Consider the following 14,489-nt stretch of genomic DNA (forward strand, 5'->3'; position numbering starts at 1 on the left):
TTGGTCCGTGTGTGTGAAGGTGCTTGTTGTTTCCGTGAGTGTCCAATGTATCTGTAACCTTTTCAAATGTATACTGTACTGTTTTGTTGAAATGGATTGAAATGGTGTTTAAAATGTCTCCTAGATCATGCTGAGTCTACAGCAGAGGGCTCAGAAGAGGACCAGCTATCTGCTACGTCTGGACCACATCAGCCCCCGCCTGGCTGCCATGGCGACCACTGAGATGGCGTTGCCGGGCGAGGTGTCGGCAACGGACGCGTTGACCATCCAAAGTGTTGGCAACACCATCACCATCCTGCCAACCAAGACCAAGCCCAAGAAACTACACTTCCTGGGCTCCGACGGACGCAACTACCCTTACCTCTTCAAAGGTAGCGAATACATACATACCTACATACATACCTACATACATACATACATACATACATACATACATACATACATACATACATACATACATACATACATACATACATACATACATACATACATACATACATACATGACTCAACTATCCCTACCTCTTCAAAGGTAGCGAACACACACACATATATATGATGGACGCAACTACCCTTACCTCTTCAAAGGTAGCGAACACACACACATATATATGATGGACGCAACTACCCTTACCTCTTCAAAGGTAGCGAACACACACACATATATATGATGGACGCAACTACCCTTACCTCTTCAAAGGTAGCGAACACACACACATATATATGATGGACGCAACTACCCTTACCTCTTCAAAGGTAGCGAACACACACACATATATATGATGGACGCAACTACCCTTACCTCTTCAAAGGTAGCAAACACACACACACATATATATGATGGACGCAACTACCCTTACCTCTTCAAAGGTAGCGAACACACACACATATATATGATGGACGCAACTACCCTTACCTCTTCAAAGGTAGCAAACACACACACATATATATGATGGACGCAACTACCCTTACCTCTTCAAAGGTAGCGAACACACACACATATATATGATGGACGCAACTACCCTTACCTCTTCAAAGGTAGCAAACACACACACATATATATGATGGACGCAACTACCCTTACCTCTTCAAAGGTAGCGAACACACACACACATATATGATGGACGCAACTACCCTTACCTCTTCAAAGGTAGCGAACACACACACACATATATGATGGACGCAACTACCCTTACCTCTTCAAAGGTAGCGAACACACACACACACGATGAAAGCAACTAGCCCTACATCTTCCAGACAGAACAACCTCCAGGCAGACGACCAGCAGGAATATAAGTCTGAACCTAATTCTCCTTCCTCCTCTCTTTCCCTCTCTCTGATTTGACCCTCATCTATTCCTTCCTTTTCTTGTATCCTCTCTCCCTCTTTCAGGTCTGGAGGACCTCCACCTAGATGAGCGAATCATGCAGTTCCTTTCCATAGTCAACACCATGTTCACCAAGGTACATCACTTATTGATCATTTAAAATACAAGGCTGATCCAGCCAGAGACAACACCAGAGTGTAGTTCATCTGTGGAAAAATACACCAAACATTTAAACAATGATAAAGTAGTATAATAGGTGATTCAACCTGAAGGCTTGTTCCAGTCATATTAACTGCTACTGTTGTCTGCCAAGCATAACTCTGTTCTTCTCTAGGTGAACCAGCAGGAGCGCCCCCACTTCCACGCCCGCCACTACTCCGTCACCCCGCTGGGGACACGCTCAGGACTCATCCAATGGGTGGACGGCGCCACGCCGCTGTTCGGCCTCTACAAGCGCTGGCAGCAGAGAGAGGCCGTGCTGCAGGCACAGAAGGTAATATGTGTGTGTGTGTGTGTGTGTGTGTGATCTTTTGTAGGAACTTCCTCAATGTGTAGAGCTCAATAAATACAACATTCAACATTGAAACTATGGCAAAGCCAAACACTCTGGTTGGGCCATGAGCCTTGTGTTCTCTCTGTACTCATCACTGTCTGTCTCTCTGTCTGTCTCTCGCTCCTCCCCCAGGCCCAGGATTCGTTCCAGCAGCAGCCCCAGCCCCTCCCTCTGGTTCCACGGCCCAGTGAGCTCTACTACAGCAAGATAGGCCCCGCCCTGAAGGGGGTGGGGCTCAGCCTGGATGTTTCACGGCGTGATTGGCCGCTCAGCGTGATGAGGGATGTGCTTAAGGAGCTGATGGCATCCACGCCCCCTAACCTGCTGGCCAAAGAGCTGTGGTGCTCCTGTACCACGTCTAGTGAGTGGTGGAGGGTCACACAGGTGAGCTGGGGTCAAACAGGGTTTACTGTCGTCAGTCAAGGGTTCGAGGTTACACAGGTTGGGTGGCTGCTTCTTCTCGTATCCTTTCCTTCATCTGCACTGATCTGAAAATAACACAAAGCTGAAAACATGGCTTAACTAAGATTGGATATAGGATCCACTCAGAGTTGGATAGAGGACTCATCTTTGTAGCTCTGTTAATTTCCGTACTAAAAGGTCCTCTATCTTACTCTATGGATCCACCTGGCTAGGGCTCTCTGACTAGTGCAGATGAAGGAAAGGAAGCCATGTTGGACTAATATGCTTGGGAAGTGGAGACGTCATAAATGAAACCTTACTGGTGGCTAATTAATGGTAAATGAACGGTCTTCCTCCTCCTCTTCTTCCTCCTGCTACAGTCCTACGCCAGGTCCACTGCTGTGATGTCTATGGTGGGCTACATCATTGGCCTCGGTGACCGTCACCTTGACAACGTGCTGATTGACATGACGACAGGAGAGGTGGTGCACATCGACTACAACGTCTGCTTCGAGAAAGGTAAATAAATAGTTCTATTTAGAGGTTTGAACAAGCAGCAACCCTCCTGGTTTAGACAAGTCGCTCTGTGGATTTCACTGCTGTTTGTCCTACTGATGTGTGATGTTTCTCTCTCTCTGGTGTGTGTGTGTGTGTGTGTGTGGTCTCCAGGGAAGAGCCTGCGTGTGCCAGAGAAAGTTCCGTTCCGTATGACCCACAACATAGAGACGGCCCTGGGAGTCACTGGGGTGGAGGGCATCTTCAGACTGTCCTGTGAACAGGTACTAGCTAGTGAAACAGTCTTCAGACTGTCCTGTGAACAGGTACTAGTGAGTGAAACAGTCTTCAGACTGTCCTGTGAACAGCTACTAGCTAGTGAAACAGTCTTCAGACTGTCCTGTGAACAGCTACTAGCTAGTGAAACAGTCTTCAGACTGTCCTGTGAACAGGTACTAGTGAGTGAAACAGTCTTCAGACTGTCCTGTGAACAGGTATTAGCTAGTGAAAACAGACTGTCCTGTGAACAGGTACTAGCTAGTGAAACAGACTGTCCTGTGAACAGCTACTAGCTAGTGAAACAGACTGTCCTGTGAACAGGTACTAGCTAGTGAAACAGACTGTCCTGTGAACAGCTACTAGCTAGTGAAACAGACTGTCCTGTGAACAGGTATTAGCTAGTGAAACAGACTGTCCTGTGAACAGGTACTAGCTAGTGAAACAGACTGTCCTGTGAACAGCTACTAGCTAGTGAAACAGACTGTCCTGTGAACAGGTACTAGCTAGTGAAACAGACTGTCCTGTGAACAGCTACTAGCTAGTGAAACAGACTGTCCTGTGAACAGGTACTAGCTAGTGAAACAGACTGTCCTGTGAACAGGTACTAGCTAGTGAAACAGACTGTCCTGTGAACAGCTACTAGCTAGTGAAACAGACTGTCCTGTGAACAGGTATTAGCTAGTGAAACAGACTGTCCTGTGAACAGGTATTAGCTAGTGAAACAGACTGTCCTGTGAACAGCTACTAGCTAGTGAAACAGACTGTCCTGTGAACAGGTACTAGCTAGTGAAACAGACTGTCCTGTGAACAGGTACTAGCTAGTGAAACAGACTGTCCTGTGAACAGCTATTAGCGAGTGAAACAGACTGTCCTGTGAACAGCTACTAGCGAGTGAAACAGACTGTCCTGTGAACAGCTACTAGCGAGTGAAACAGACTGTCCTGTGAACAGCTACTAGCGAGTGAAACAGACTGTCCTGTGAACAGCTACTAGCGAGTGAAACAGACTGTCCTGTGAACAGCTACTAGCGAGTGAAACAGACTGTCCTGTGAACAGCTACTAGCTAGTGAAACAGACTGTCCTGTGAACAGCTACTAGCGAGTGAAACAGACTGTCCTGTGAACAGCTACTAGCTAGTGAAACAGACTGTCCTGTGAACAGCTACTATTTAGGAGACTCTTCTATGTCAGCTGTGGTGCTGTTCATCACCTCAAACTTCACTTACAACTTAGTCTTGTTTACTTCTAAACATTTCTAAAACGTTCCTGACACATTTAAAGACATTCCTGGAATCTCTTTTCTGATTGGTCAGGTGGTCCAGATGATGCTAACCTCCCTCCTCTCTGATTGGTCAGGTGATTCAGATGATGCGTCGTGGGCGGGAGACGCTGCTGACCCTGCTGGAGGCGTTTGTGTACGACCCTCTGGTGGACTGGACGGCCGGGGGGGAGGTGGGCTTCGCCGGGGCCGTGTACGGAGGGGGGGGTCAGCAGGCGGAGAACAAGCAGAGCAAGAGAGAGATGGAGAGAGACATCACACGCTCCCTCTTCTCCTCCCGCGTCGCTGAGATCAAGGTGAGCAGGGGAGACAGACACACATCCAGCTCTATCTGTCTGAAATGGCACTCTGTTCCTTATAGAAGTAGTCCTGTATGTTGTGAATTCGCCAATTCAGACCACCTGTCATTCCCCTTACCAGATGTTCTGTTTGGAGCTGAAATGACAAGGCCACTGAAATCTGCCTCCCTTTCTCCCTCCTTCCCCCCCCCCCCCCACTACCTCCCTTTCTCCCTCCTTCACTACCCTCCCTTTCTCCCTCCTTCCACCCCCCCCCCTCCACCTCCCTTTCTCCCTCCTTCACTACCTCCCTTTCTCCCTCCTTCACTACCCCCCTCCCCCTTCCTCCTCCCCTCCCTCCTTCACTACCTCCCTTTCTCCCTCCTTCACTACCTCCCTTTCTCCCTCCTTCACTACCTCCCTTTCTCCCTCCTTCACTACCTCCCTTTCTCCCTCCTTCACTACCTCCCTTTCTCCCTCCTTCACTACCTCACCCCCTCCCATTCTCCCTCCCTCCAGGTGAACTGGTTTAAGAACCGTGAGGAGATGTTGGGGGTCCTGCCACAGGTGGAGGGGGCAGTGGAGGAGTACCTCACCCTGCAGAAGCTGCTCTCTCAGGGGGACAAGATGACCACCAAGATCCTGGAGGAGATGAGCTTCCTGGAGGGGGCTGAGAGCTGCTCAGACCATCTCATACTCACCCTGGAACACAGGTCTGTTACACCCCTGACCACCTCATACTCACCCTGGAACACCGGTCTGTTAAACCCCTGACCTCTAACCCAGACCACCTCATACTCACCCTGGAACACAGGTCTGTTACACCCCTGACCTCTAACCCCAGACCACCTCATACTCACCCTGGAACACAGTTATGTAACCCCTGACCTCTAACCCAGACCACCTCATACTCACCCTGGAACACAGTTATGTAACCCCTGACCTCTAACCCAGACCACCTCATACTCACCCTGGAACACAGTTATGTAACCCCTGACCTCTAACCCCAGACCACCTCATACTCACCCTGGAACACAGGTCTGTTACACCCCTGACCTCTAACCCCAGACCACCTCATACTCACCCTGGAACACAGGTCTGTAACCCCTGACCTCTAACCCCAGACCACCTCATACTCACCCTGGAACGCCGGTCTGTTACACCCCTGACCTCTAACCCCAGACCACCTCATACTCACCCTGGAACACCGGTCTGTTACACCCCTGACCTCTAACCCCAGACCACCTCATACTCACCCTGGAACACCGTTATGTAACCCCTGACCTCTAACCCAGACCACCTCATACTCACCCTGGAACACCGGTCTGTTACACCCCTGACCTCTAACCCCAGACCACCTCATACTCACCCTGGAACACAGTTATGTAACCCCTGACCTCTGCCATAGAGACAGAAGTTTGAGTATCTCCCTGGGCTTGTTTGACATTGCAGCCGACAGTCTGACTGATCTACCAATCAATGCTCATCATAAGTAACTACTTCAATCACATTTTGTCACATGCTTTGTTAACAACCGGTGTAGACTAACAGTGAAACGCTGACACGGTCCTTTTCCAACAATGAAGCGTTAAGATAAAGATGATCTTAGTGACACGAGGAATAAATACACAGTGAATAACAATAACGACTAAAAATAACATGGCTATATACAGGGAGTACCAGGTAATAACATGGCTATATACAGGGAGTACCAGGTAATAACATGGCTATATACAGGGAGTACCAGGTAATAACATGGCTATGTACAGGAAGTACCAGGTAATAACATGGCTATGTACGGGGAGTACCAGGTAATAACATGGCTATATACAGGGAGTACCGGGTAATAACATGGCTATATACAGGGAGTACCAGGTAATAACATGGCTATATACAGGGAGTACCAGGTAATAACATGGCTATATACAGGGAGTACCGGGTAATAACATGGCTATATACAGGAAGTACCAGGTAATAACATGGCTATATACAGGGAGTACCAGGTAATAACATGGCTATATACAGGGAGTACCAGGTAATAACATGGCTATATACGGGAAGTACCAGGTAATAACATGGCTATATACAGGGAGTACCAGGTAATAACATGGCTATATACAGGGAGTACCAGGTAATAACATGGCTATATACAGGGAGTACCAGGTAATAACATGGCTATATACAGGAAGTACCAGGTAATAACATGGCTATATACAGGGAGTACCAGGTAATAACATGGCTATATACAGGGAGTACCAGGTAATAACATGGCTATATACAGGAAGTACCAGGTAATAACATGGCTATATACAGGGAGTACCAGGTAATAACATGGCTATATACAGGGAGTACCAGGTAATAACATGGCTATATACAGGGAGTACCAGGTAATAACATGGCTATATACAGGGAGTACCAGGTAATAACATGGCTATATACAGGAAGTACCAGGTAATAACATGGCTATATACAGGGAGTACCAGGTAATAACATGGCTATATACAGGGAGTACCAGGTAATAACATGGCTATATACAGGGAGTACCAGGTAATAACATGGCTATATACAGGGAGTACCAGGTAATAACATGGCTATATACAGGAAGTACCAGGTAATAACATGGCTATATACAGGGAGTACCAGGTAATAACATGGCTATATACAGGGAGTACCAGGTAATAACATGGCTATATACAGGAAGTACCAGGTAATAACATGGCTATATACAGGGAGTACCAGGTAATAACATGGCTATATACAGGGAGTACCAGGTAATAACATGGCTATATACAGGAAGTACCAGGTAATAACATGGCTATATACAGGGAGTACCAGGTAATAACATGGCTATATACAGGGAGTACCAGGTAATAACATGGCTATATACAGGAAGTACCAGGTAATAACATGGCTATATACAGGGAGTACCAGGTAATAACATGGCTATATACAGGGAGTACCAGGTAATAACATGGCTATATACAGGGAGTACCAGGTAATAACATGGCTATATGCAGGGAGTACCAGGTAATAACATGGCTATATACAGGGAGTACCAGGTAATAACATGGCTATATACAGGGAGTACCAGGTAATAACATGGCTATATACGGGGAGTACCAGGTAATAACATGGCTATATACGGCGAGTACCAGGTAATAACATGGCTATATGCGGGGAGTACCAGGTAATAACATGGCTATATGCGGGGAGTACCAGGTAATAACATGGCTATATGCGGGGAGTACCAGGTAATAACATGGCTATATGCGGGGAGTACCAGGTAATAACATGGCTATATGCGGGGAGTACCAGGTAATAACATGGCTATATGCGGGGAGTACCAGGTAATAACATGGCTATATGCGGGGAGTACCAGGTAATAACATGGCTATATGCGGCGAGTACCAGGTAATAACATGGCTATATGCGGGGAGTACCAGGTAATAACATGGCTATATACGGGGAGTACCAGGTAATAACATGGCTATATACGGGGAGTACCAGGTAATAACATGGCTATATACAGGGAGTACCAGGTAATAACATGGCTATATACGGCGAGTACCAGGTAATAACATGGCTATATACAGGGAGTACCAGGTAATAACATGGCTATATACAGGGAGTACCGGGTAATAACATGGCTATATGCGGGGAGTACCAGGTAATAACATGGCTATATGCGGGGAGTACCAGGTAATAACATGGCTATATGCGGGGAGTACCAGGTAATAACATGGCTATATGCGGGGAGTACCAGGTAATAACATGGCTATATGCGGCGAGTACCAGGTAATAACATGGCTATATGCGGGGAGTACCAGGTAATAACATGGCTATATGCGGGGAGTACCAGGTAATAACATGGCTATATGCGGGGAGTACCAGGTAATAACATGGCTATATGCGGCGAGTACCAGGTAATAACATGGCTATATGCGGGGAGTACCAGGTAATAACATGGCTATATACGGGGAGTACCAGGTAATAACATGGCTATATACGGGGAGTACCAGGTAATAACATGGCTATATGCGGGGAGTACCAGGTAATAACATGGCTATATACGGGGAGTACCAGGTATAGCTTACATTTACAACTTGCTCAAGGGCACATCGGCAGGTATTTCGAACCAGCAACCTTTTGGTTACTGGCCCAGAAATAAACTGCTGTGGTAACTGCTGCCAGGCTTGGGGATAGAAGCTGTTCAGGGTCCTGTTGGTTCTAGACTTGGTGCATCGGTACCGCTTGCTGTGCTGTAGCAGAGAGAACAGTCTATGACTTGGGGATAGAAGCTGTTCAGGGTCCTGTTGGTTCCTGACTTGGTGCATCGGTACCGCTTGCTGTGCTGTAGCAGAGAGAACAGTCTATGACTTGGGGATAGAAGCTGTTCAGGGTCCTGTTGGTTCCTGACTTGGTGCATCGGTACCGCTTGCTGTGCTGTAGCAGAGAGAACAGTCTATGACTTGGGTGGCTGGAGACTTTGACAATTGTTTGGGCCTTCCTTTGGCACCGCCTGGTATAGAGGTCTTGGATGTACTGGGCCGTACGCACCACCCTCTGTAGCGCCAGCCAAGATGCTCGTAATGGTCCAGCTGTTCAACTTTGAGGGTTGGAGGGCCCATGCCAAATGTTTTCATCCTCCTGAGGGGGAAGAGGTGCTGTCGCGCCCTCTTCACGACTATGTTGGTGTGTTGACCATGCTAATTCCTTGTGATGTGGACACCGAGGAACTTGAAGATCTCGACCTGCTCCACTACAGCTCCATCAATGTGGATGGGGGGCTGCTCGTCCCCATGTTTTCTGTAGTCCACGATCAGCTCCTTTGTCTGTCTTGCTGACTTTGAGGGGGCGGTTGTCTTGGCACCAGACTTCCCTGTCTATAGGGAGGTCTCATCGTCGATGATCAGTCCTACAACAGTCGTGTCGTCAGAAGACTGCAACACGAAGTTGTGCGCGGCCACTCAGTCGTAAGTGAACATGATGTATAGGAGGGCACTAAGCACTTACCCCTGAGGGGCCCCTGGGTTGAGCGTCAGCATAGCAGATGTGTTGTTGGCTACCCTCACCGCCTGGAGCAGCCCATCAGGAAGTCCAGGATCCAGTTGCAGAGGGAGGTGTTCAGACCCAGGGTTCTTATCAGGAAGTCCAGGATCCAGTTGCAGTGGGAGGTGTTCAGACCCAGGGTTCTTATTATTTGTACATCAGGAAGTTGGTCACAATGCAACATGGATTAGATGCTCTTGAACATGGCCCCTCTCTCTGTAGGTACACAGAGCTCTGTATGTGATCTCCCCTCACTCTGTAGGTACACAGCTCTGTATGTGATCTCCCCTCTCTCTGTAGGTACACAGAGCTCTGTATGTGATCTCCCCTCTCTGTAGGTACACAGCTCTGTATGTGATCTCCCCTCTCTCTGTAGGTACACAGCTCTGTATGTGATCTCCCCTCTCTCTGTAGGTACACAGCTCTGTATGTGATCTCCCCTCTCTCTGTAGGTACACAGAGCTCTGTATGTGATTGTTCTCCTCTCTCTCTCTCCCTCCCCTCTCCCCCCTCCCCCACCAGGTACTCTGAGCACACCCAGCTAGCATCTCGTCAGCGTACGGTCCAGGAGTTGATCCAGGGGAAGCAGGGTGACCTGGACCAGTGGATGTCTCAGTACCAAGCAGCCTTCAGCAGCCTGGAGGCCACACAGCTAGCCAGTCTACTGCAGGACATCAGCAGTCATATAGACCTGGGTTAGTGTCTGTAGAGATGGTAGAGGGGGTTCTGTGTGGTTCCAGCTAGCCAGTCTACTGCAGGACATCAGCAGTCATATAGACCTGGGTTAGTGTCTGTAGAGATGGTAGAGGGGGTTCTGTGTCTGGTTCCAGCTAGCCAGTCTACTGCAGGACATCAGCAGTCATATAGACCTGATTGATTAACCTTCTCTCTCTTCCTCCCTCTCCCAGGCCCTCCCAGCTACGTCCCGGCCACAGCCTTCCTGCAGAACGCCGGCCAGGCCCACCTAATCAGCCAGTGCGAGGGCCTGGAGGCTGAGTTGGGCTCCCTGCTGCAGCAGCGCCGTGGGGCCCTGCGAGGCTGTCTGGAGCAGCTGCACAGCTATGCCACTGTGGCCCTGCTGTACCCGCGGGCTGTTCTGCTGCGCCACAGGGCCCACCTCTGGAAACAGTGGCTGGAAGAGCTGCTCTGTGACATGACTGTTGACCACTGCCAGCAGATTTCCAGACAGTGAGTTGGAGTGGACACATGCTGGCTTTCTCCTCTCCTCTCTTTCTTGCCATCTCACGACATGTCTTTCCTTCTCATTCTCACGCTCTCTCTCTCTCTCTCTCCGTCTCCCTCTCTGTCGGGGTCCTCTGGGGTTAACTGGCTCCATTTCTCTGTATTTCTTACTGCTTCTCTCTACTTTAATATTTTATTATTTTCATTAAATGGACAGTTATTTTATCAATCTGTGCTCTACCTTCCTCTCCAAACTTCCCTCCCTCCAGATATGAGGTACAGTTTGCCCCCCAGCCTCCCCTTGCGTCGTGCCAGTTCCTGTCCAGCGTTGAGCTGGCCTTGCAGCACCAGGCGTCAGAGACCAACACGCGTGTTCTGCGCCAGGCGGAGCGCGTCAAGGCAGAGGGAGCCACGGTCCACGCGTGTGAAGAACAGCTGCAGGAGATCGAGCGTTGCATCAGTGTGTTCCTCCTAGAGAACCCAGAGCAGGGCTCTCTCAGCCTGGCCACCATCATCTCATCAGCCCTCTGCACCCTCACCAGGTCTGTCTGGCTGGCTGTGTGCTGGGGATAGACGTGTGTGTGTGTGTGGATAACGAGACTAACCTGATGGTTGAGGGAGCAACTAGTGTTCCTGATGTCTTGTGGCAGGGGTGTGTGGTGGGGGGTAGAAGGGTGGGTGTGTATAACTTTGTGTCTGGTCCTGCTCAGGCGTAACCTGGTGATGGAAGGAGCGGCGGCAGCAGCAGGGGGGCAGCTGGTAGAGTTGACGTCTCGTGACGGGGCCTGGTTCCTGGAGGAGCTGTGTTCCATGAGCGGTAATATCACCTCATTGGTCCAGCTGCTGGGGCAGTGTCAGCTCCTCCCACACGACCTGGACCTGCCCTCACCGCAGGAGACCGCCCAGACCGTCTACCTGGCCAACGCCGTCTACACCTGTCTACAGGTACGGTGTAATGGGGGTGGAGACGTGTGTGTGTGTGTGTGTGTCCGAGGATGTGGACGGAGTTGAGCGGTCAGAAATCTCGCTCAATGTCCTTTCCCCCACTCAGCTAAAAATCTCTCAGCCTTCACAGAAGAAAGAAAAAAAACACAATTCCTACCATTTTATTTTGGGTTTAAAAACGTAATTTAACCTGTTAACTCGAAGTGGTTGTTTTGGACCCGGAACCGGGTCCCCCCCCATAGAAAGTGACATCATTTGAAAGCTACAGTCCTTGTCTTTTGGAAATCAAACTCAAATGTTCCTGCTGGTGATGTCATAAGAATCTCCCCCGCCCCCCATGAAGTCCATAAATCACTCTCTATGGTCATAGGAACCTCCCCCACTCCCCATGAAGTCCATAAATCACTCTCTATGGTCATAAGAATCTCCCCCACTCCCCATGAAGTCCATAAATCACTCTCTATGGTCATATTCTTAGTAGTTAATGTAGGTAGAGTCCCCAAAGTACCCACATTTTAGTATGCTTGGAAAGGGACCACCCTGTAAAGCAATGCATTTCCTTCTCTCTCCAGATTACCTGGTATGCATCCTAGCTCAATGTTTACAATAGGAAAAGTAAATGAGGGGGGAAATAAAGTTTGACTTTTCCTGGTCTGTCTGTCTTTAATAAATAAGACAATTTAAAGCCCTGATTGCTAAGGTTACGCAGGACAAACATGCTTTGGTGATTTCTGGTCTATCATCATAATAAATCAATCACAGCACATTTTGGGACTCAAATCAGCAGTTTTTACCTTAAGTACAATACCATTGGAAATTAATGTTGAAATGTTATAGTCCTAAAACGTAAGTTAAATGATGCCCAATGTCAAAACACACAGTTTTAAAGTGTCCAAATCTGTCTCCACATAACGGATATGCAGAACCAGTTTGTGATATGTTGAAACCTAATATACTATCTAGACATACAGGACATGTTGAAACCTAATATACTATCTAGACATACAGGACATGTTGAAACCTAATATACCATCTAGACATACAGGACATGTTGAAACCTAATATACTATCTAGACATACAGGACATGTTGAAACCTAATATACCATCTAGACATACAGGACATGTTGAAACCTAATATACCATCTAGACATACAGGACATGTTGAAACCTAATATACCATCTAGACATACAGGACATGTTGAAACCTAATATACCATCTAGACATATCTATCTAGACCCCCCCGGGGTTCACATTTAGTTTTTCCCCTAGCACTACACAACTGACTCAAATGACCAACTTATCAAGCTGTGATTATTTGAATGGGCTGTGTAGTGCTAGGGGGGAACCTGTAAAGGTTTACACAGAGGGGGCCCCGGGACAGAGTTTGGGAAACCCTGGGTTAGAGGACAATATGTAGAAGACAGCTAGCTACATTTTGAAGTGTTGCGTTCTGGTGAAAGTGGGTCTCCAACTTGGGAAGTGTAACAGAACCCCTCACTAATGTTATCAGAATGGCGTTGTCCACCTTTACTGGTCCACTTGTCTTTCTGGCTGATCTCTCCTTCCTTCCTTCCTTCCTCCAGGAGCTGAACACTAACTTCCGTCAGATCATCTTCCCGGAGGCTCTACGCTGCATGTTGAAGGGCGAGGCCACCCTGGAGACCATGCTGTCTGAGCTGGACCTCTTAGTGGAGCAGTGTGCAGACGGGGTCTCCCTGCAGGGGCTGGCCGACGCCCTTCACACACACCTCCGCAGCGCCGCCATGGGCCTGGAGCACGAGGCGGACACACAGTGTCTCCACATCACCAGGTTAGAACAGGGGAACACAGTGTCTCCACATCACCAGGTTAGAACAGGGGAACACAGTGTCTCCACATCACCAGGTTAGAACAGGGGAACACAGTGTCTCCACATCACCAGGTTAGAACAGGGGAACACAGTGTCTCCACATCACCAGGTTAGAACAGGGGAACACAGTGTCTCCACATCACCAGGTTAGAACAGGGGAACACAGTGTCTCCACATCACCAGGTTAGAACAGGGGAACACAGTGTCTCCACATCACCAGGTTAGAACAGGGGAACACAGTGTCTCCACATCACCAGGTTAGAACAGGGGAACACAGTGTCTCCACATCACCAGGTTAGAACAGGGGAACACAGTGTCTCCACATCACCAGGTTAGAACAGGGGAACAGACAGGCAGTAGGGTTAGTGTTAATTGGTTATGTTATATGTGATGATATTGCAGGATGTTGAGGGCCCAGTACTCCCAGCTGATGCAGCCTCCAGGGGGCAGTATGGACGCAGTGGGACAGGACTCTCCTAAGATGTCCGCCGGTCAGATGCTGCTGGTGGCCTTCGATGGCATGTTTGCTCAGCTAGAGACCGCCTTCGGGCAGCTCACAGAGAAGGTAGCACACCTACTTCCTCAATGTCCTTCCTCTTTCCCAAGCTCTTTCCCCTCTCTCACCCTCTCGCTTCCTCAAGCTCTTTCCCCTCTCTCACCCTCTCGTTTCCTCAAGCTCTTTCCCCTCTCTCACCCTCTCGTTTCCTCAAGCTCTTTCCCCTCTCTCACCCTCTCGTTTCCTCAAGCTCTTTCCCCTCTCTCACCCTCTCGTTTCCTCAAGCTCTTTCCCCTCTCTCACCCTCTCGTTTCCTCAAGCTCTTTCCCCTCTCTCACCCTCTCGTTTCCTCAAG

The 14,489-nt window shown here is 48.7% G+C and overlaps 1 protein-coding gene across 4 annotated transcripts in view; it reads left to right on the forward strand.

Moving 5' to 3' along the window:
- The window catches only part of LOC106593986 (serine/threonine-protein kinase SMG1), a 134,803-nt gene that overhangs the window by 89,780 nt on the left and 30,534 nt on the right, over nt 1-14,489 (forward strand). For all 4 annotated transcript variants that reach the window (XM_082972942.1, XM_082972944.1, XM_082972943.1 and 1 more), the window contains 14 exons: nt 125-371; nt 1,392-1,462; nt 1,661-1,819; nt 2,012-2,263; nt 2,662-2,800; nt 2,951-3,060; nt 4,411-4,629; nt 5,131-5,324; nt 10,183-10,355; nt 10,569-10,848; nt 11,112-11,384; nt 11,553-11,787; nt 13,373-13,599; nt 14,041-14,203. In XM_082972942.1, coding sequence (XP_082829068.1) covers nt 125-371; nt 1,392-1,462; nt 1,661-1,819; nt 2,012-2,263; nt 2,662-2,800; nt 2,951-3,060; nt 4,411-4,629; nt 5,131-5,324; nt 10,183-10,355; nt 10,569-10,848; nt 11,112-11,384; nt 11,553-11,787; nt 13,373-13,599; nt 14,041-14,203 — 2,742 coding nt within the window. The remainder of the gene's footprint in view (nt 1-124; nt 372-1,391; nt 1,463-1,660; nt 1,820-2,011; nt 2,264-2,661; nt 2,801-2,950; nt 3,061-4,410; nt 4,630-5,130; nt 5,325-10,182; nt 10,356-10,568; nt 10,849-11,111; nt 11,385-11,552; nt 11,788-13,372; nt 13,600-14,040; nt 14,204-14,489) is intronic.

The sequence above is a fragment of the Salmo salar genome, chromosome 03, assembly GCF_965601325.2.
Source record: "Salmo salar chromosome 03, fSalSal1, whole genome shotgun sequence".
NCBI lineage: Eukaryota > Metazoa > Chordata > Actinopteri > Salmoniformes > Salmonidae > Salmo > Salmo salar.